The 24000-nt window shown below is 42.3% G+C and overlaps 3 protein-coding genes across 4 annotated transcripts in view; 2 read left to right on the top strand and 1 right to left on the bottom strand.

Moving 5' to 3' along the window:
• The window catches only part of adcy2b (adenylate cyclase 2b (brain)), a gene marked incomplete at its 5' end in the record, with an annotated part of 34278 nt that extends 28353 nt beyond the window's left edge, over positions 1–5925 (top strand). For both annotated transcript variants that reach the window (XM_080531079.1, XM_080531080.1), the window contains 6 exons: positions 1586–1744; positions 2502–2648; positions 3107–3214; positions 4372–4486; positions 4728–4852; positions 5262–5925. In XM_080531079.1, the coding sequence (XP_080387205.1) occupies positions 1586–1744; positions 2502–2648; positions 3107–3214; positions 4372–4486; positions 4728–4852; positions 5262–5414 (807 nt within the window). In that variant the 3' untranslated portion in view covers positions 5415–5925. The remainder of the gene's footprint in view (positions 1–1585; positions 1745–2501; positions 2649–3106; positions 3215–4371; positions 4487–4727; positions 4853–5261) is intronic.
• Positions 5926–7079: 1154 nt separating this feature from the next.
• cfap90 (cilia and flagella associated protein 90) lies at positions 7080–11713 on the bottom strand (the record flags this gene model as incomplete). The annotated part of the gene is made up of 3 exons (XM_080531756.1): positions 7080–7295; positions 8752–8868; positions 11597–11713. 3 exons carry the CDS (start codon positions 11711–11713, stop codon positions 7080–7082), a joined length of 450 nt encoding a protein of 149 aa, XP_080387882.1.
• Positions 11714–15759: 4046 nt separating this feature from the next.
• LOC308158157 (triple functional domain protein-like) overlaps positions 15760–24000 on the top strand; it is a 76969-nt gene continuing 68728 nt past the window's right edge. Inside the window, 1 exon segment of the mRNA XM_080531757.1 lies at positions 15760–15946. Coding sequence (XP_080387883.1) covers positions 15874–15946 — 73 coding nt within the window. The 5' untranslated portion in view covers positions 15760–15873.

A 24000-nucleotide genomic window follows, 5' to 3' on the forward strand; every position in this document is an offset into this window, starting at 1 on the left:
ATGTAATATAAACAATCCATTAAAAAAAACACAGTATATAGCTGTCTATAGTTAATTTGTATTGCTTGTAATTGTAATTATATTGGATTGTTGATTAATAATTATAGTTTTAGTTCCAACCTTCAGATGGCCACAGATGAACTCAAAATGTGGCATTTGTCTGGGTTAGAGTAGGCTACTGTAATACTGAGCTATGTAACATTGAGCTCTATGGGAATGAGGCATTGAGTGTAGGCTACTGTAATATCGAGTATGGTCATAATATGAGGCGTCTGTGTGTACAGCACTGAATATCCATTTAGTTTTACTAACATATTAATTATTCTTTCCGGCCCACCAAGGTTACATTTGGTCCAATGTGGCTCGTGAACAAAATGTATTTGACATTCCTGCATTACCTGGTCCTGGACAGAATTGCAACATAGCAGCCACCACACACACACACACACACACACACACACACACGCACACACACACACACACACACCCTGGGGCGGTATGACCTTCATAGACGAGTCTCACTGACATATTTAAGCATGTATAAACTCCCTCAGGCATGAATAACCAATAAGCAAGAAGCTCCTATACTTTATGCAAAACCGTCCGGCCACGTACCGTTTCCTTAAGCTATGAGAGCGGAGCTTGTTGTGATTTTTCATTGTTATCTTATTGGAGAGTTGATTTTCTATGAATACCAAATACGCTCTTTAGGCTGATTGTTGGAAAATGTGCTGTGGAGAAAAGGCAATATGAATGATTTGTATTGTCAATTCAGTCGGAGGGAAAGGGAGATTATAGACTTAAGAAAGCTAGCGACTTATCAACTGTACAATGGAAGTATTATACAACTTCAAAATGCTGCTCTTGAATTGACAGTAGAACAAATTAATATCATCATATATTTTGTGAATTAGGACTTGAACTCAATAATATGATATTGTTTACTTGTTTAAAGCTCTTTTGAAGCTAAGGGTATTTTCACACGTTCACATGTCCCTTTAGCCAATTTTTGTGAACTCTGAAGGATATTTTCACATATAGTCCTCTTGAAAAGGACCAAACTCAATTCTCTTTTAAGTAAACCAAGAGGTATTCATAATAATAATAATTCACACTGCCCTCCTGTTTGAATGACTTTTTTTTTTTTTTTTTTTGCTGGTCCATTTCAGAAGTGATGAGGTCTGAGTCCACTTCGATTTCACAGCACCATCTTTCATTCGAACTCAGACCAATTAACTGCCTTGCACCTTAGATAATTGCCCATTGAACAGACCTAAAGTCAACCAAACTGAGACCACCTTCAGAAATGGTCTCAGAGGGGTCAGAGTTTTCTTTTTTTTAAATGACTCAACGGGACCAAGTGTGAAAATACCCTGAAATGGCCCAATAAGAGAGCTGAGTTCTCATTCAAACGGGCAGTGAGAAGACAAAAATAACCTCTTTTCACCTCTTAGTTAAAGAGGACTGAGTTTGGTTCTTTTTAGAGGAAATGTGAAAATCCTCTTAGTCCTTAGTCCTGTCCCAGAGTGAAGTGCAGGGATTGAATGACAAGAGTGTCTCTTTACTCTGTGTTCTCCTGTAACAGAATGAATATTACTGTAGGTTAGACTTCCTCTGGAGAGACAAGTTCAAGCGGGAGTGTGAGGAGATCGAGACCATGGAGAATCTCAACAGGGTTCTACTGGAGAACGTTCTACCCGCCCACGTCGCAGAACACTTCCTGGGACGCAACTGGAAGAATGAGGTGAGGCGTGGTTAGGCTGAGAGCTAAATCATCTACAACACCTTTCAGAACCACATCCCAATACGAACACACCTCGGAATCAACAAGTCTCAATCAATAGTTGAGTTTAATCAAGTGTGTTAGCACAACGTTGCAATAAACACAAAAAAACGCCTGCACACCAGAGCACACAGGGTTGGTGACTACTGCATATTAAACACACTACATCACGGGTCACGGTCAGGTCAATACATGTTTTTAATTGGTTCTTGTCTCCTGGTGTTGTGGGTTGGCAGTGTAACCTTAGGCTTGCTATGTAATGATCACTAAACCAATTATTATTTTATTTATCTTATTATATTTATTTCTACTCATTTGTTTTCTTTTTCATCTATGCTGTGGTATTATTTGTTCTTGCTACATTTATTTGTTCTTGTTTTAATGCTTCAAATGTAAACCACTTTGAGCTGCATTTTTTTTAATGAAAGGTGCTATACAAATGAAGTTTATTATTATTATTATTATTATTATTATTATTATTAGTAGTAGTAGTAGTAGTAGTAGTAGTAGTAGTAGTAGTAGTAGTAGTAGTAGTAGTAGTAGTAGTAGTAGTAGTAGTAGTAGTAGTATTACTATTACTGTTATTGTTATGGTTATTATTGTTGTTATTATTATTATCATTATTATTATTGTTATTATCATTATTATTATTGTTATTATTATTATTATTATTATTATATTGACTTGGGTCCTTTGTTTGTTGGGGTTCTATTGACAGGAACTGTACCACCAGTCCTATGAGTTGGTGTGTGTGATGTTTGCGTCCATCCCAGACTTTAAGGAATTCTACACAGAGTCAGATGTCAACAAGGAGGGGCTGGAGTGCCTGCGACTGCTCAACGAGATCATCGCTGACTTTGACGAGGTGATTCACTGTGTGTGTGTGTGTGTGTGTGTGTGTGTGTGTGTGTGTGTGTGTGTGTGCGTGTGTGTGTGTGTGTGATCATCGTTGACTTTGTCGAGGTGATTCACTGTGTTTTTACTCAGGTTTGGATGTGGTTCTATGGTTCTTACAGGGACCTTGTTTCTGTGTTTGGCAGTACAATTCTGTGTTTACATTTACATAAGTCATTTAGCAGACGCTTTTTTCCATAGCGACTTACCATAAGTACATTTGTCTAATCAATTAATCAACTATACATGAGTCATCTCAAGTAAAACAAACTTAGATAAGTGCCATCGACGGTCACAGTGCTAGAGAAAGAAAACAATGTTTTTTTCTTAAAAGGTATGCCATGCTCATGCATATGCAGTAGTGAGTGTCTGGTGTGCACTGATAACTGGATCATAATAGTCTAACACTGTATTGTGTGTGTCCTGCAGTTGTTGTCTAAGCCTAAATTCAGTGGGGTGGAGAAGATTAAGACCATTGGTAGTACCTACATGGCCGCTACTGGACTCAATGCCACACCTGGACCAGAGTACACACAGGTAGGCCGACAGTCATGGGCGAAATTGTATGGGGAGACAGGGGGACACGTCCCCTTCAATGTTCATAGATGGACAATTTGTCCCCCCCAATAATTGATGCTTGTGAAATGCGGGCATTATCTTAGTGTTCATGCGTGTCACTCCTATTTCAAAGTCTGCAGTTGTTATTTGCATTTAAACTGATCTCTCTTGAAATCCATGTCATGTTTTACTGTTTACATGGCCAGCACACTTACACGTTACTGTAACATAGATAGAAGCTAGTAACCTATGTTGTGGATTAATTAATGAGACTCAAGATAGGAACTTGCTTTAAATCTAGGTATAGTATTTATTGAAGAAAATGATCTTTTACAGCTCTAGAGCGGACAGTCAACTTCTCAATGGGAAGCTTTCAATGACTGACAACAAACTCTCACATAGTACAATTGATATAGTGTTAACATAGTCATAACATTGATAACGAGTATGAAAACAGGGAGTAAGTTCCCGTGGGACCGACAGCGAGTCCTAAACGAACTGCTTATGAACACAAGGCTCAAACAGCTCTGTGCTCACAAACAGGACAGTCAGACTCACAACAATCCCACAGGAACTCCTCATGGAAACATACTGTCATATTCTGTATGAAAATGAATACCACAGGAATACATATAATGTTAAAACATTCATAAGATGAAAAATCCATTACACCTACCACACAGTACAGCTAGTACAGTGTAAGTATCTTTCGCAAACAATAGCAGCATTTAAATAGTTTAGTTTATGTTCAACTGGAAACGGTAGTGATCACAGAATTTCGTGTTTTGACTGCTGGGAGTTCGTTAAAAAAGCCTTTAAAAAAGCCTTTAAAAAAGCCAGAATAAAAGTATTTTTTCTGAATAAAAGTCTGCATTCTTTTTTTTATATAAAATTCAGAAAAATTAAATTTCTGAATAAAAGTCCGCAAATAAATATTTCAGAATAAAAGTCCGAAAAATGTAATTTCAGAATAAAAGTCCGAAAAATAAAATTTCAGAATAAAAGTCAGAAAAATTAAATTTCTGAATAAAAGTCAGATTTTTTTTTTTCTTCACACACACACACACACACACGCACACACACTGCTACCATACACCTACAGTCTTTACACCCAGCTCTGTCATTCTCTCATGCAGGAGCATGATAGACAGTACATGCATATCGGCAGCATGGTGGAGTTTGCCTTCGCTCTCGTGGGGAAACTTGACGTCATCAACAAACACTCCTTCAATGAATTCAGGCTCCGAGTCGGTAAGAGTGTGTGCGCGCACGTGTGTGTGTGTGTGTGTGGTGTGCGTGCATGTGTGTGTGTCTGTGTGTATGTGTGTGTATAAGTGTGTGAGAAAAAGACGGGGGGTGTGGTGGAGAGAATGTGTGAGACACTGTGTGTGTGTGTAGGTGTGTGATGTCCTGGAGAGACCTGGAGTCAAGACATTGTTTAGATTAAGATTGTCAGTCTTGTTTGTGATCTGTTGTCCTGCTTCCTGGTTAGGAATAAACCACGGGCCGGTGATTGCAGGGGTGATCGGGGCACAGAAACCTCAGTATGACATCTGGGGGAACAGTGTGAACGTGGCCAGCAGGATGGAGAGCACAGGAGTACTCGGGAAAATACAGGTATGATGTTTCAGGTATATTATATATATGCCATTTAGTTGACGTTCTTAGCAGTGAGTACATACATTTTTCAGTATGGTCCCAGGGAGAATCAAACCCACAACCTAAGCATTGTTAGCACCATGCTCTACCAACTGAGCCACAGAGGACCACAGATTCAGATAATCTATCAGTTTATTATATAGCAGTGTTCCACAAGCCGGCTGGTCCTAGGGACCTATACGATGTGTAGGCATTTTGTTCAATACCATTACTGATCCCATTAACCAACACCTGATTCATTTAATCATCCATCTTTGATCGTAAAAAGGCACAAAAATGTACTATAAGCCTGGTCCAGCAGTTTATTTACCTATCAAAGCTTTTGACAAGACTACATATCCCTTCATGCCTTGTTTCTTGTCTGTAGGTTACAGAGGAGACGAGTCGTATCCTGGCAACACTGGGGTACATGTGCTCGTGTAGGGGTATCATCAACGTCAAGGGCAAGGGAGAGCTGAAGACCTTCTTTGTTCATACAGAGATGACCAGATCCTTGTCCCAGGGGACTGTGATGCCTTGAACATTACAAACACACCCACACTCACACACACACACTCACACAGAATCAAACACTGTCACACACACACACACACACACACACACACTAACTAATGCAGTATACATATTGTACAAACATGTACAGACTTGCACATTTACCCATAGAGCAGAAACCAGAAACCACTTAATCCGAGCTACAGACCAGACAGCTGTACCTATTCCCAGCATTCTGCTTCTTTACCTGCAGACATTATAGAGCAGGGGTGCACAGGTCTAGTCTTCGAGGGAAGCAGTGGTAGTGTACTGCTGGTTTTATTTTCTCTTACCTGATCAAACCTATTGTCCCACCCCATCTGATTATAAGGCAAGAGTGAAAACCAGTGGACACTGCAGCACTTAACGACCGATGAGCTGCTAAACTCCAACACAGTAGTTCATTCACTGTTGGAGTGCTACAGTGCAAAGCAAACAGTGTTTGTTTATGTGTGCTATGTTGGCACCAAGGCTAAAGTTAAGGCTATTAGATTTAGTCTGTTTGTAAGCACTGGCCACTAGTGCATGCTGCCCACCGGGGCCGGGGTTCGTATCCCGGCTCGCCAGACCCGGATATGGCCAGGGCACACACGGGGAACGGCATATTGGGCGGCCGCTCCCGAGGGGGGTATAGGAGTAGTTCCGGACAAGGATCCGTCGCGCAACAGCGCCCCCGTCTGGTGCTAGAATAACGGTGCTGGGCTCGAGGAGCCAGTCAGCTAGTCTGCCTGGCGGCCTCCTCTGGGACTGCCGGCCGCGGGGTCGTGCGGCGGATCCCTCGCAATAGGCAGGGGATAATTGGATGCTAGGTTGGGTTCAATTGGCTACCAAATTGGGTGAAAAAAGGGATAAAATCTGAAAAATAAATAAAATAAAATAATAATAAAAAATTTGTCTGTTTGGACATTAAAATTGTTATAGTCGTGGAACAATTTGGTGCCAACATGGGGGATAGTTTTCCAATTTCTGTATAGAGTATTTATGACTGCTGCAGTGTTTCTGGCTCACACAGAGAGACGGGGGACTCAAGCAGAAGATGCAAGAGAAACTGTACTTTTGTATGACAACTTCAAAGAATAAACAGGAAAATGTTTCCATGTTTTGATGCCATCTTTTTCTTATTCATTAAAACATTTGTATATAAGTGAATATGCCTCTTTGTATCTCTGTGTCAGTGATGATGAACAAATACACAAATACAGTGATGATGAACAAATACACAAATTGAGCGACAAAAAAACAATGACACAATTGGAAACTGCAAGATAAAGCAAGAATGATTAAGTTACAAGACAGGGAGGATGAAGGTGCAGAGACAACAGCTGATCATTATGAAGCCCAAAACCAAAGAAGTGTTTTGTTCACATAAAGTATCTTTATTCATCTCATAAACATGTCGCTATGTTATGTACAGTAACTATAACTTCCAGTCAGTTACAATCTGCATGTGATTATATATGATTTCTCTTTAAATATATTATCTAGCTATCATTTAATCTAAAATGATATTTAAAATATATCTTTCAATAATTATAACCATCCACTAATATAAGATCTATTTTAAAATAATCTCTACCTTCATAAATTAACACAACACTTGAACCCTGACTAACATACACATATTCTATTGTGCATATGTGCATATTCACATTGATTAAACCCCCCTCCTCTCCCCCTTTCCCCCTTCGTGCTCAGTCGGGACGACTGATCCGTATCCCTCCTCCACGGTCCAGGTGATCCCGTTTTTCCGAAAGAATTCTGCTCGTATGTGTGCTACGCGGACAAACTGTCTGTCAGGCTTGTAGAGGACATGAGGCAGACGTCTGCCGTACTCTGAAGATGATCGGACTGGTATAGGCCTTGAAGACTCCTGAGAGAGAGGGATAGAGAGTGCAAGAGTAGGAATGAAAGACAGGGGGAAGAGAGATGAGTAAAGAGAGAGAGCATTAGAGTGGAGAGAGAGAGAGAGGAGAGAGGAGAGAGACAGAAAGGAAGGAGAAAGGGAAAGGAGTGAGAGAAAGGTGGAGAGAGAGGGACATCCCTTGTATACAATTGTTCTCCACCTCACAAGAGCACTTTACAATTATACACCTATTACACCTGCAGGTTTTAAATGAATGTCCTCCAATCTGTCTTTAAACCCAGTATTTATCTGAGAAAGTTAAACACTTAACTGGGTGTATTTAAAACCACTAATGTGAATGCCCACTCACTTAGCCAGCCTCTACACTGTTAATCTTTTTTTTTTGCTTTTCTGTTACTTCCTGTTCAAATGTCAACTCAAAAAGTATTGCTGAGATGCATTTTGGGGTTTTCAACTGCTCAGTAAATGTTGAAGAAGTTGACTTAACGGCCAAATGTATGCCCAATGATGGGATGTATGTATGCCCAATTTATATTGACTCAACAAGAATGGGAATCAAGTCAAGTTATTCCCCCAAAGTAAAGTTGAATAGATACAGTTAACCCAACGTTTATCCTAAGTGGATTTGACTTTAAATTCAGTTAACCCACCTTACTATCCAACACATGGATAGATAGATGGATGTGCCACAGTGTCATGTAGGGAATGAGAGGGATTGTCGATGATAGCAAGGAGTTTGGTCATCATCCTCCTATTGGCCACCTCCTCCACTGTGTACAGGGTGACACCGAGGACAGAACCAGCTTTCCTAATAAGCTTGTTCAGCCTCTTGTCACCTCCCTTGATGCTGCCAGCTAGTTAACTATTGTATTCAAGTTGAAAACAACTATAAAATAATACAACATTTGTTACAGTGTAAGCTTTCAGTGACCCAGAAACTCACTTTTAGCTGTTTCCCTGACAAGCTTAATTACACTGGCATACTTTCAGCTTGACAGGCAAAAGAAGTAGTCCATCTGAATTAGTGTTAACAACCAACCACCACTGGCGCATGGTGACACCCATCTGCTAGCTATACATCAATTTACTCATAATCTGCTAGCTACACACCTGCTGCTCTCCCACCTGCTTCCATTCCATCACACAGGGAAAGGGGATGCCAATGTGTCATGAAATAATAAGAGCTGTATTCTGGTGTAATGCTACAGTATATAGGTAGAACTTTCCCTTGGATAGCATTAGGTTAATATAAAGCTGTGCAAATCCTAACCATTAGAGATGGAACACAAACTGGTCTTATACTTCTTATAGTACACTATGGGACCAGCCTTTTGTAGAACCCCTTTCCACAGAGGCTTCTATGTGGAAACCAAACACTCCCACAGGGACAGCCAAAGAACCCTTTGGTAGAGTGAGGGGTAATCTATCTCCAACGTGCACCAACACTAGGCTCATGGGTTACCTCGCTGTATATGTCCAGTCCTCTGTTGTTGGAGTGCTGTCTGTCATCTCGGTGCAGTTTGTTATCATAACCCTCAGCCCGTCTGTACAAGCAGTCGTACGAACAGATCTCCTTAGCCTACACAGTAGAATATAATAAAACACAATACAGTTTTTCTGCTGTCATTGTTCCTCGATGAATCATCCTTTTATCCCTGCTAGTCACTTGAGTTGAGACACTCAAATTTAGGTTTTTCAAGGTTTTTACAGGTGTTGCATTCACATTTGATTTATTATTTATTATTATTTAATAATAATAATAATAATAATAATAATAAATAAAAAGAACACTTATATTGTTGTACGGCGAACAAACACATAGTTAGTTCAAATAATTATAGCTAGATTATGTTCACTTGAATAATTAATTAAATACATAATAATTGATGAGTGGCTGGATTGGCGAGCCTTAGCTATCTTTCCATACAAAAACAGACATTGAATAATGGCAATATTGAGCTCATTGGGTTGGCTATACAGGAAGCTAGCATATGGTAGGTGGCCACTGTATATCCCAACCATATACCGGTATAATATAATAATTGCTTTTATTTAGCATAAGGCTTTGTCATTTAGCTAACAAGGGGTTAACTTTAGATATTATGGAGGGTGGATCGTGCCACATTCAAATGCAATACACACATCGGAATGCAATACACACATCGGAATGCAATACACATTGTTTTGTTTTTTTCTTGTTTTTGTTTTGTCTTTTGTTGTTATAACTATTTCTCTCTGCACATGTTCGAAATAAATGCTTTCATTCATTCATTCATTCATTCACGTGTAACACTAAATACAATGCAAAAATACGGCATATTTGTGCCAAAATAAAATCAATGTGTATTACATTTGAGCGCAGCGTATTACATTTGGTCATGAGTGTATTCCATTGAGCATGTGTATTACATTTGGTCACGAGTGTATTCCATTGAGCATGTGTATTACATTTGAGCGCAGCGTATTACATTTGGTCATGAGTGTATTCCATTCGAGTGTCGGTGTACTCATTTGCATTGCTTTTCGATATCCGGTGTAATTTGCATTGTATTGCATTCGAGTGTTGGGTACTCATTTGAATTGCTTTTCGATATCCGATGTAATTTGCATTGTATTGCATTCCGATGTAGGTACCATATTTTCCTTCCGGTTCCGGCCATAGGTTCTGCCCTTTCCGGCCATAGGATTCGCGATGCCAACGATGACGACGAAGACCCATCTTTAAATACCACATTCGCTCTTGGAAAATGTCACTACAGTTTCTGTAATAGCTTATTAATAAAGATTCCCAAAATTATGCTGACCATCGTATTATCTTAGTTTAATGTCATTTCAATGCATCATAGAACTTTTATTTACAAGCATAACACAAAAATCGCTATTATGCACTGTCTTTGCCCGTGAATAACACCGGCTGTGAAGGTGGTACAAACACAATACTCCTTTGCTAACTTCACCATCGGTATACGGTCATTTTGAGCCCTTAACCACCGCGCTGACACCCCGAGAAGTTATGCTTTTAACCGTAAACTCAATGAACCGGGAGTTCACCCGCTCCTGCAAGCGTATCTATAACGAACGCGGAGATTGAATGAGCCCCGCGTCAGTCAGCCTTTCCGTAGAAATACATCCCACCGTTATATATCTAACGTTACATGTTTTAAGGCTGATCTGTGCATGATAGTGCTGCATTGAAATGACATTAAACTAAGATAATACGATGGTCAGCATAATTTTTGGAATCTTTATTAATAAGCTATTACAGAAACTGTAGTGACATTTTCCAAGAGCGAATGTGGTATTTAAAGATGGGTCTTTGTCGTCATCGTTGGCATCGCGAATCCTATGGCCGGAAAGGGCAGAACCTATGGCCGGAACCGGAAGGAAAATATGGTACCTACATCGGAATGCAATACAATGCAAATTACATCGGATATCGAAAAGCAATTCAAATGAGTACCCAACACTCGAATGCAATACAATGCAAATTACACCGGATATCGAAAAGCAATGCAAATGAGTACACCAACACTCGAATGGAATACACTCATGACCAAATGTAATACGCTGCGCTCAAATGTAATACACATGCTCAATGGAATACACTCGTGACCAAATGTAATACACATGCTCAATGGAATACACTCATGACCAAATGTAATACGCTGCGCTCAAATGTAATACACATTGATTTTATTTTGGCACAAATATGCCATATTTTTGCATTGTATTTAGTGTTACACGTGTATTGCATTCCGATGTGTGTATTGCATTCCGATGTGTGTATTGCATTTGAATGTGGCACGATACACCCTCCATAGAAAATATGGTACCTACATCGGAATGCAATACAATGCAAATTACATCGGATATCGAAAAGCAATTCAAATGAGTACCCAACACTCGAATGCAATAGGCCTACAATGCAAATTACACCGGATATCGAAAAGCAATGCAAATGAGTACACCGACACTCGAATGGAATACACTCATGACCAAATGTAATACGCTGCACTCAAATGTAATACACATGCTCAATGGAATACACTCGTGAGTCGTGACCAAATGTAATACACATGCTCAATGGAATACACTCATGACCAAATGTAATACGCTGCGCTCAAATGTAATACACATTGATTTTCTTTTGGCACAAATATGCCGTATTTTTGCATTGTATTTAGTGTTACACGTGTATTGCATTCCGATGTGTGTATTGCATTCCGATGTGTGTATTGCATTTGAATGTGGCACGATCCACCCTCCATAAGATATGCCTACTGACGGTAGATAGCTTAGCTGGATACCTTGGAGTCACAGCGGTAGTAGGTATCTTGTTTTGCTTCGGTTCTTCTTGGTGGGATGTAACTAAATACAGATAAAGTCGAAAGTGGTTTTGTTTTTGCCTCCAATAATACATCCATTCTGTATTAGTTATCCTATCTGACTAGCTCCTGAATAAAGTTGCTTGATAGCTCAACCAAAGAAAGTTGGCGTCTACTGTTGCTTAGATACAATACAGTGCGCAGTCGCAGTTTCACCGTGAGAATGAGGTCAAGAGGACATTTTGTGCTCACCAATTCTGCAATGCAGGTTAAATGTACTTTCAAAAAGTGTAGTACAAGTACTGTCTATATCCGTCTGTTAACTATGACACTGTGATTGTCTGTATCTCTTTACTATTGCACTGTCTGCAACAGTCTGTTTACTATGGTGGCTACTGACTTTCTGATTGCTGCATCCGAATCTGTTTTCTGTGCACTACTCAGCTGTGCTCTGATTATGTGAATTACAAGTATTGTGTGTGTGTGTGTGTGTGTGTGTGTGTGTGTGTGTGTGTGTGTGTGTGTGTGTGTGTGTGTGTGTGCGCGCGTGTGTGCGTGTGTGCGTGCGCGAAGAGCGGGGGGGATGTCCAATTGCAGTGTCAGTGCCTTTTGGACCGTTTTGATTCATTCTCTGCTATCCAGGGCCATTGACAGTTAATGGAGTGGAGGAAGAGAGAGCAGCATGGGGATATTAACCATGAGTGCCATTGGTAATCACAGTAATTTCATCCCTCGCAACACACAAACATGTGTACGCAAGCGTACACAGACATGCACGCGCACACACACACACACACACACACACACACACACACACACACACACACACACACACACAACAGAAGGGTTCTGCCACGTTCCCAAACCCCTCTAGTTTTATTCCTGCGTCTGTTCCAGTGATCATGCCTTGAGGGAGAGCATTGATTACCCTGTCACATCGATCCTATTACCCACTGTCACTCTGTTACTTCACCTTTAGTGCCTGCTGGTGGGACAGACTGATGCCACTCGTGTGTGTGTGTGTGTGTGTGTGTGTGTGTGTGTGTGTGTGTGTGTGTGTGTGTGTGTGTGTGCTCGTGCGTGCTCGTGCGTGCGTGTGTGCGCACGGGCGTGTGAATGTGAGTGTTTGTCTCTCTCTCTCTCTCTCTCTCTCTCTCTCTCTCTCTCTCTCTCTCTCTCTCTCTCTCTTCCTCACCTGCTGTTGTTATTCTCTGCCTTCATATAATTACAGAGGAGCAGCAGGAGCTGGGCCAGTAAAAGGCACCCCACACTGAGCAGTGTGCAGTCCTGCAGCCTCACGAGAGAGCCGGGCGGGGAGAGAGCACTCAGTAGCCCATTAAGGGCCTCCAGGAATAGACAGCTCAGACAACCATGCAACAGTTTTGCACTTCAACTAAACAGATAGGACAAAGGACAACCTTTTCAGCGTGTGAAGAGAGGAAATAGAGAGGAGGGAGGAAAGAGAGAATGGGAGGAACGGGGGAAGGGTTGAGATGGGAGAAAGGTATAGGGATTAGAGAAGAAAGAGACCAAAAACCTGCTAGCTTTCATTAGGCGGAGAGGAGGGAGGAAAGAGAGTAAGGAGGAGAGAGCGAATGGGTGGAATGGGGGTAGACAGAAAACCTGCTTGCGTTCATTAGCTTTAGGGTTTGTTTTTCTCGGCTGAGACCCAGGAGTAGGGTTATTTGCTGACATTTGAGAGCGACATATTGATGTTTGTAAAGCCTCTCTATGGGAATGAAGCACCTGGGGTGTTCAGGTTATTGTGTACTTTCCTGTCAAGAGCACAGGTTTATTAAACATCAAAGAACAGACTTTGGCTCAGAGAGGTCAAGGGAGAATTAGGAGAATTAGAGCAATTTACCCAATGAGGCACACTCATTCCGCCAGGGAGGTAGCCAGTGACTGTGGCGCACGAGTGCGATTGAGATGAAAGACCACCTCACTTCATAATGCTCATCCATTTGTTACAGGGCCTAATACACCTCTGAGGAGGGCAGATGATTGACTGTGGTTAGTCTGCCCTCTGCTGGCCAATATCTGGAATACATCAGGTCCATTCATTGACCAATCAATTGCTCCAGATCAGATGCAATTTCCCTGCAGTGTTCACTGACAGTCTTCTTCACACACCTTCATGTTCACCCCACCGGAAGACATGGGAGTGACTGCAGAGGATGAGACATGTACGTAATTAATTCACCACTAGCCATATTGCAAACCTCATACATGTGTGTATGACAGAGTCAGATATTAGTGTAACACAGTGTATGTCTTGAGCACATATGTGAATTGAATATATTGTACACTAATGTACTTGTATTACATAATCACCATACACAACGTATTACTTGCAAGCGTATTAATTTATTTCCAATGCTCAGTGATAAATAGAAGCATAAATCAATAATAATACTCTGTAAAGTCCAATGATGTACTGCTCTACTTGTTCATTGTTATTTTCGTCATTAGCCTTTTTCTATGATTGCTCAATCTCAAAATTCTGATATATATATCATACAAAAGGAGCTTGCGTTTTATATTCGCTCAAATAGGAATTAAGTTATAAAACTGAGGAGACTGTTGCATAGATTAGATAATATGGCATATGCTATAGGGAGTTATAAAGGACAAGATAACAATAACTCCTGCCTCTGCCCTGTGCAATAAAGGTCAGCACTGAAGGCCTAATGTTATCGAGAAACTCATCTTAATGAAACCATTATGTCAAAAGGTCACATTTGCATTTTAAGATGAATTTATTATTAGTCATTAAGGTGTCATCAATAAATCTTTTCGTAAGGATGAAGGCACAATTGTTATGCATCTAAAATTGTTTAATTTTTAGGGTAGAACATCATGTTTGTTATCAAGTTTATTATGTGCATGTGTGTGTGAGTGTGTGAGCGTGTAGGTCTTGTCTGTGTGTATGTGTGTGGCTATTCATGCTATGATTACTCCTGTTTTCATTACCAAAATGACCCTGGCCTTGCACAATCAATCCCTGTGCCAGACAATGTCCACTTCATGATCAACCTCCATCACAAAATCACAAACTGTATCACAACAGTGCATTAGTAGCTGCCTGCATGTAATCCATAAACATGCTAATCCATAGACATTCTCTAATATGCAGCTCTGTGCTGGTAACCACACTGGCTTTGGAGAAATCAGTGTGGGTTATTTAGGAGCCATTTCTATATGAATTTAAAGCAATTCAACAATTTAAAATCTTTCAAACATTGACATGATTCCCATACCTATATGTATGGAGTCAGAGGGAGACCCACTCTAGTCCTGCAGGGGGCATTATTCCATGGTAAACATTCACTCATACACATCATTCACAGATCATCAGTGATACACAAGAACATTTGGAAAGTCTTTCCTGAAAATGTAGATGCCAATGGTAGATCCCCACCAGCGGACACATAGATGTGAGTTGTCTGTGACTCTGTCCTGTGTTTTTCTCTCTTCTGTTATACTGTAATTTGCTAATAATTTGGGGACAGACAAGACATTATAAAGGATTACAGATTTGGAGACACACTGTAGCACATACAATTGATGTTGCTTTATTCTTGGATTCAACCCTAACATTATAATGTGAGAATAAAATCCATATAATTCTATGTAGTTCCTCTTTTTTCACATAGCACATAGCCTAGACCTACCTAGAAATTCCTCAAATAGGCATGTTATAAGGTGCTAGTATGACACAGGGCTACTGTAAACTGTCTCAAATTGATATTGATCCAAGCCCATGTCAAAACAGTACGTGATGTAGCTGTCATGACATACATACATGTAGGCCTACTCATGTACTTTAGGCTACTGATTTAAAAATCACTCATTAACAATTCACACCCGGGGGTCTGTTAGTCGGTGTGACAATGAGGTCGGTGATCACCGACTGCGTCTGTCTGCGCGTTTCCGAAGGTTTCCGGAGATTCACCGAACGAGCGACCATAGAACCACAGCGACCCAGCCCCTCCCGTGTCCCACGGCCCCCCTCCTCCCGTCTACAGCGACTCTCCTTTCGGGTTCCACTCGGAGGAGGAACCGGTGGCTGGGCTCTTCGTTTGTATTATACCCCAAGATGGAGGTTTGCTAAATGGCACTAGCATCTAGGAGCGATCCTTATCCGTCCCGTGTGTCTCGGCTGACGCCTTTTCAAAGGGAAGAACCGATTTTTGTCTTAATACTTTGAGAGGAATATTGGGATTGGGAATTTAGCTCCGGATCCAGGTTTGGCAACCATGAGCTCCGGGGAAGGCGCGGAGGAGATGTCAAAGGACACCGCCGATATAGCGGCGTTCTTCAAGACCGGTGGTGAGTCCCGACAACGAGAACAGACGATCGGACACGGCAACAAAGTGTCAAGGGCCGCTCCCGTCGGGCGACATGAGGGGACATTGTTTCCAATCGAGGAATCAGAGTCTGTGTTCGGGCGCACTGTCACTAGGGGGTGGGGGGAGGTTTTATACCCAAACTAAACATTCAAGCTAGCCGTTCGTTACCCAATCGGGGAATAAACAACGGATCTCAAACGAATGGGCTGATCGCTTATGTACAACTAATGGTCGTGCATTTGTTGCCCAGTCATTAAAATGTAGCTTAGGGAAGCTATCTGACTTGACTGGGCACCACGACTCTCGAAGCTGGCTTAGATCATAATGCCAGGCAGCTGCTAGCTTCCTGCTAACGTTTTGGATTAGCCTCACAATAAAGTCAAGACTTGGCTTGCAATACGAGATGGCCTAGCTTTCTATTAAGTTAGCCAGATACGATTTCTGTTTGACATAGTCATCGTTGTATCCTATTGGAATAGATCATCAAATATACGTGTGTTTGCTAATCGATTCGCAACCGATTAAACTTCGATAGCTGCCTACTAGCTTAAGCTATCGTCATCCCTCAGTGTGTGTGTGTGAATCAATGTAGCCAAGCCAGCCCAGCCTGGAAAACCTGGCACCCAAGAAGCAGCTCGCTGTCAGATGCATTGCTAACGTGAACACAGACAGGTCAGATCGGACAGAAAACGTTGGGATGTATTTGTTATCTAAAGCGTCTATTTAGAGAGACAAAGATAATCGTTTCTGAACGAGCTGTCAACAATTCAACACGATCGAGTGTGCTATGTAAACAATACCGTGGCGTGGCATGCAAGTGCAAGCTAGTAGAAAGTGCTATAGCTCGTCTGGTATGGATGGCCCACCCAAACTATAGCAGCAACAATGAATGCATTTATTCTCCAAATGAAGTGGTCTGTTTTACAAATGAGTGATATGCACGATCGATAGGTAAAAGATAAGCATAGGTACGTGGTATGTGTTGAATAGTCACGGTTAGCTGCAGCCATCCAGTATCTGGGCCTATTGACTGATGCGGCTACATTAGTAGCTAGGCTGCTAGCAAGATATAATATAATAACTTGCTACAGCTCGCAGGTGGAAAACCACATAAAGAATGCAGCCTTCAGCTATAGTGCCTCAATTAATGATTCCATTGCTGAATTAATGATTTTAGGAAATTATAAGGCGTATTAGGCTTCGGGTAACACTTAACATGAAGTTGCCCCTGCTACCTGTGTAGTAAGTACATTGTAACGACTGGACATTGTACCAGACTAGTCTATGTTGTTCCATAGTCATTGGTGAATTACAAAGCATATGGAGGTGAGATTTTTTGTGTGTTATTAGTATAGTAAACGAGGAGTCTTTATGCCACTTGTGTTATAACATAAACCCATTACTATGTATGCAACAACACACACATCTCAAATGTTCTGCCATGTTGCAAGCAATGTTGTGACTAGTGTAATTACAGAATTACTACACTGTGTCATTTGTGACAGGCTTGTAGTTATCATGCAGCGAGACATTATTCTTATAACACACACACACGCACGCACGCACGCACGCACGCACGCACGCACGCACGCACACACACACACACACACACACACACACACACACACACACACACACACACACACACACACACACACACACACACAATAGAACTTGTAATCATAAATGGATGCAACGATATTTCAATGCATTTATGAAACAAACCCATTGCCCTAACCCCCCCTTGTCAAAAATCAACTGATCAATCAAAGGTTGGCAGTTGACCCATGACTAAAATGAAAGTGGAATGGGAGATATTAACTCTGTCTGCAAGCTGCTGCTCTGACTCTTTGGAAAGGAGACAAGAGAAGGACGCCTCTGTAGACTATTGAGATGCACCCTTTGAGACCCACTCAGGGTCTCTCTGTAGATAATAACCCACATGAGGAAGTGCTGTATCCGCATTACTGCAGCCCACTTCATGTGATGGCTTCCGCTTTTCTCCTCTGAGGGAGGCAGGGCTACAACCACAGAAGCCTGTGGGTTTCATCACTAACCTCAGCCCTCTACCACGACCCTATTCCAAACCTTAAAGGCACAATCTACGCTTTGTGTCCCAATAACACTTGACCTGAAACACAACACAAAGAGGAAGCAAAGGGCAATCACTCTTCCTCATCTTCTTTTTTCTTTTCTTTTCTTTTTCTTTTTAAGACGGGACATGCAGACACTTGCACACACTATCCCCTGCTCAGTCTTCCAAGAAGTCTCAAGGGGGAAGTGTTTTTTTTACCAGCTATAGAACTTATAGTCGGGATCCCCATGAACTGGTCCCACTGTCCCCTGTAGCCTACCTGTATAGTAGTAACTCTAACTCTAGTAAGAATATATTATATTCATATTATTAACATGTTGTTGGTAGGCTTACATTTGTAATTTCTTACAAGTCCAGTTGTAACTTGCATGGGTGCATCTTTATGTATGTGTTGGGCCACCTAGTACCTATGAACATAACCAGTCCCTAATAAGTCTGACCAAGATGTTGCCGTAGGGATGGGGTTATTATGGGAAATCCCGGCAGTGTTTTGGCACCCTTCTGAGAGTGCCTGGCAACCTGTGGAGCGACGCTCTATTGTCACCGCAGGCGACAGAACTGTGATCGACTGGTTGGGTTGAGTCATCGTGTGTGTGTGTGTCAAGCGTTCTCTCAATAGTCATCTCTGTCGTCATGCACCGTGAACACTGTGACCCTCAATCTCTATCTATAGAAACACAGATGGTGAACTGTGTATTTCAGGGTGCTATGGAATTCTCTGAAGCATTCCCACTGTACAGTGGTAAGCCCACCTACATCTGGGCTGGACATACAGTATTGGTATTGTGTGAGGTCAGTTCCCCTCTTACAATGTAGACTGAGAATGAGAATTTGGAAATGGCATGAAACCCATTTCCATAACCCTATCCCTCTACTGATGACATGTTATAACATGTTTGTGTATTGCCTACTAGGGCTGCACAACATAGACAAAAGATCATATTGCGATAATTTTGCTAGAAATTGAAAGAGGGATGTTGATATATCAAACATTTCGATCGATCCACTTGACATGGTTGAAAACGATTGTCCAAGTAAAGAACAGTAACATAGTAAAATAATCAAATGAAACAAATTCATGCATGCAGAGACTAGTAAATGTGAGAGTCAAGTGCATCTCAAGCACATTTCTTTGGTTCTCTTTAGTGAGTGTCAAAGAGAAACCAATATGGCAGCCCAGGCCCGGCGTCTGAACCAACACCTTGGGTGGGCAGGGGTCCATAGCCACCGGGGCAAGACGTACATTTGGGTGGGCTTAGCCCCCCCCCCCCCTCTGCCCACAGCTACCACCGGCCTTGTTGCAGCCTCTGGCTATGTTCATATTGTGATATCGATAGGTGTACGATATACAGTGCAGCCGTATTGCCTATATTGTGTTACTGCTAGGTGCTAGCTCAGTGTCACTGCTGGGCTCCTCCTCTTTGTTTTCCCCCAGACTTTCTCCCTGTTGAACTCCCATGTTCTAACACGCACTCGGCTTAACGGCTAGCCCCGGGCTGAGCTTTTCTCTCCTTCCTCTCTCTCTCTCTCTCTCTCTCTCTCTCTCTCTCTCTCTCTCTCTCTCTCTCTCTCTCTCTCTCTCTCTCTGTCTCTGTCTCTCTCCATCTCTTTCTTACTCTGTTTGTCTTTCTGACACTCACTCTCTGTCTGACTTTTTCTTTTTCTGTCAATTTACACTGACAAATTATGACAATAACATCCCTCTCTCTCTCTCTCTCTCTCTCTCTCTCTCTCTCTCTCTCTCTCTCTCTCTCTCTCTCTCTCTCTCTCTCTCTCTCTCTCTCTCTCTTTCTGGGGCTGAGGCCAGTTCCACAGACCTGGCAGAGGAATGGACTTGCAGTGACTTGTTTATCATCCCATGTGCTCTTATGCCGATGTTATGCTTTTGTTTCTCCCACCCTTATCACAGAGCAAACACACAGAGCGTCTGGTTAGGATTGCTTCCTAATGCATCAACAGACGCTATCTCTTATGCAGTCTACAATGCAGTGCTTTCTTTTAGATAAATGGTCTTTAGGCGGCGCGCCAAGCGACGCCATTGCTTCTCCATAGCCTTAAATCAAATAGACTTTGGTCGCGTCAACCAGGAAGGTGATGAGGTTCACACATGACATCACATTGGCCTCGTTCTGTGGCGGCTAATGTTAGCACCTCCCTGGGCAGTACGAACCAATGACAAGTCAACTGACCTTTCCAACTTTGAACCCCGAGCTCCCGAACGGAATCAACAGAAATAGAAACTTACAATCCACACACACTCATCATGGATGGATGTGATGCACCTTTTATGTTGTTTTGGCAGGTTTTGAGTGAAGGCTTTTTTGATGGAACCTCCCCAACCAAAATCTCGAGACGGAAAGGATGAATGAATGGATGGGTGAATGAATGGGATGCTCTGAGGCGGTAACATGGCGTCCGGCTTTGGAGTCGGCCAAACTCTCTGTGGAAATGTGAATGGGTCCTGCTGCTCAAGAGTAACCTGATCCAGAGCTAGTGTGATGACTCAGGCCCATTCACGGCTGGTGCTCTAGAGGGTCTACACACACACACACACACACACATACACACACACACACACACACACACGCACTAATGGGTATTGATCCTAGAGACGGAGCCCAGTGATAGAGGTCTCTTGACTGGCTCTCCTCCTTTAACCAATAGTGAGTCTACATATAATCTATAGGCTGTATGACGCAACATGCAGGTGTCGATGTATTTCCACGGCTAACAGTCCATCAAGCTGCAGGACATGGACGATATTAGGAATGGGACGTAGCCTACTTGTTCTGAGGCCTTCATATTTCGTTGGCGAGCCACACAGGGTATTAGGAGTAGAGAGAAACCTGGCACACTTAGGGGGTCGTCGGGAGCCGGATCAGGAGGTGATATCTGTACCTCAAATCTGGGAACGATTCCCCTGCCAGACTGAAGAGCTGTGGCCAGCAGGTTTGGATTACAAAGGTGTGTGTGTGTGTGTGTGTGTGTGTGTGTGTGTGTGCGTGTGTGAGTGTGTGTGTGTGAGTGTGTTGGATATGAGAGGCGCAGGACAAATCTATCTGACACTCAGACATCATGTGGTTAGCACAGGGGAGTTCACGACACAGTCACAGCTCTCTCTCCACACACACACACAATCTATTCTATGTTGCCATTATCTGGCTCACTCTCTTCATCCCTATGTGTTTTTCTCTCTGTCTCTGTCTGGTGGGGTAAGGTCGTGCTGACCTACATTCTGTGCCCCCCTCCCCTACAGAAAGCTGTCAGGTACACACACACACACACACACACACACACACACACACACACACACACACAGCCAAAGAAGGTTACACTATTGGGCAGTTGGGAGACAGAGAGGGTGTGAGAGAGGGAGGAGGAGTGATGGAGGGAACAGTTAAAAGCAAAGTGAGTCAGGGGAAGGCTAATATAAGGACGTGGTAGGAATGAGAGGTGTTGGAAGAAGAGGGGTGAGAGGGAATTAGGATAGAAGAGAGGGAGGAGATAGAGGTTGAGAAAGCAGAAGTGTGTTGTGCTTTCATGCAATGAGATGGAGAAAGAGCGAGATCATCAGAGAGAGAGAGAGAGAGAGAGAGAGAAAGATTATGAAGTGTGTTTTAGAGGGAGAGAAAAACGATTGTGTTGAGCTTTCTTGTGGTGGTGATCACTTTAATAGCATTACGTCTAAGAGTGTTTAAGTGGTCCTACAGAGAGGGAGAGATGGAGAGAAGGAGAGAGAGATGGAGGGAAGGGAATAAGTAGACATCACTGTGTCGAGGTGATGGCTCTAACAGCATTAGGTGTGTTTAGGGGTGAGAGTTCATTAGATTACACACCGTCCTAATCTAATCTATCCTCACCATTCTCTGGGATTACGGTGGGTGTGGTGTGTTTGTGAGTACAATAGCAGATTAGGAGGTCAAACAGACGAGAGCACACACTAACACAAACACACACACACACACACACACACACACACAGGAGATCTGAGACCGTTGTCGTGTCCCGATAGTATTGAATCACACCCTTTCTCCTCGCCTCCTTTTCAAAATGCACTGGATGAAAACATCACTGGGGAGGAACCTGGGCTGTTCCCCTCCAATGGGTTTGGAGAAGGAAGCGAGGCTGGAGGAGGTGAGGTGACACGATTGGGACGCACCCTGTGGCCTCTAAACAGCCATTTGTGTGTGTGTGTGTATGTGGGGGGGGGGGGGTGGGTGTGTGTGTGTGTGTGTGTGTGTGTGGTGTGGGGTGGGTCAGAACACAAGGGCTGAGGCCAGAACCCAACTGGAGCGGTTGATTTGACAGGGCATCGGCATGACTGGAAGTAGACAGTAAGGCTGCCACGATTAGTCGACTAGTCACGACGACGTCGACTACCAAAATCGTCGCTGACATATTTGGTAATCGCCGTAGTCGCATGTTTTTTTTTTGCTGAAATAAGCGTTTTTTTAAATAATTTTTTTATTTTTTGCCTAGCACCAGGGGAGCCCCCCCTCCCAAATTTCGTTGTTTGGTACCTGTACTATATCAATGACAATAAAGACCATTCATTTCATTCGATAAGCATTCGTTTTTCTTCCCTGAAGCTGCCACTGGCTAGCGTCTCCCAGTGTCTTTGATGTACATGCGCAGTGTCGGTCATCCGGGGCACACGTGACTTCCCCGGAAAAACAAACAGAGAAATGTCTTCCTGTCCTCGTACCTCTAAAGTGTGGGAGCATTTCAACCACAACGTTGAAAAAAAGAATGTAGAATGTAAAATTTGCAAAGCTGAACTCGCTTATCATGGCAGCACGTCTATGATGCGCGAGCATCTAAAAAGGAAGCACGTTGTGGCAGATGACGAGGAAGACGATGGCTCGTCTCGGTAAGCTAGTTAGCTTGTTATTGGCTAACGATATCGTTACGTTAAAAGCCTTCTTACATTATTTTACGTTGTCATCAAAGCGATACTTATCAAATAGCTAAAAATGTTGTCTTAACGTTACAGTGCTAAGAAGGCGCGTTCTACTATGAGATGAGTGAAGCAAAGCAAAACTTTTGTACTCTGTACAAGTATTTACTTTTGTTTTTGTATTCTTTTGGTTGCCTAGTGCCTAGCCTACCTCATTTTACTCAGCAGTTTGCACCCTCTACTACTCTTTACATTACATTACATGCAAGTGATGCCAGAAATAAATCTGCAAAGTTCATTAAAATATCTATTTTTGAGTGAACAATCATTTTAATTGTCTTTATTTTTAGTTAGCACATGCCTACAACAACAACTAACAACTTCAAGCTAAATTTAGAAGCTGATTTAGAAGATGATAGCTAAATAAGAGCGATTGAGTAATTGTGCGATAAGCTGTAATTTATGATCCGATTAGTCGACTAATCGTTAAAATAATCGGTGACTAGTCGACTATGAAAATAATCGTTTGTGGCAGCCCTAGTAGGGTTTCTAGTTGAATCCAAAGTCATTACAGTACAAACTAGAAACTACCCTTGTAACCTCACTGCTTTAGCACATTAATTAATTAATTAATTTTGCCATTTAGCAGACGCCTTTATCCAAAGCGACTTACAATTACGAATTACAGGGACATTCCCCCTGGAGTAACTGAGGGCTAAGTGCCTTACTCAAGGGCACACTAGTAGTGGTGTGGCTTCAGGCGGGATTCGAACTCACAACCTTCCGATCACAAGTCCAACTCACTATCCACTAGACCACCACTACCCCTGCACATCAAACAGGGTACAGTACTAACACACACCCATGCAAAGGTGCTTAAAGATTTAGTATCTTTGCCACTCCACGTAGTGGCCGTCCTAAGACCACAGTGAAGGCTTGTGTGGCCATGATCAACATTGACAATTGGTTAAAAAAAACAAGCAAAAAACCCCCAAACAGTTATAGGCTTCAGTTAGTCAAACTCACTAGAATCTTCCACACA

The sequence above is a fragment of the Nansenia antarctica genome (genome assembly GCF_963989245.1).
Source record: "Nansenia antarctica genome assembly, chromosome: 5".
Classification (NCBI taxonomy): Eukaryota; Metazoa; Chordata; class Actinopteri; order Argentiniformes; family Microstomatidae; genus Nansenia; species Nansenia antarctica.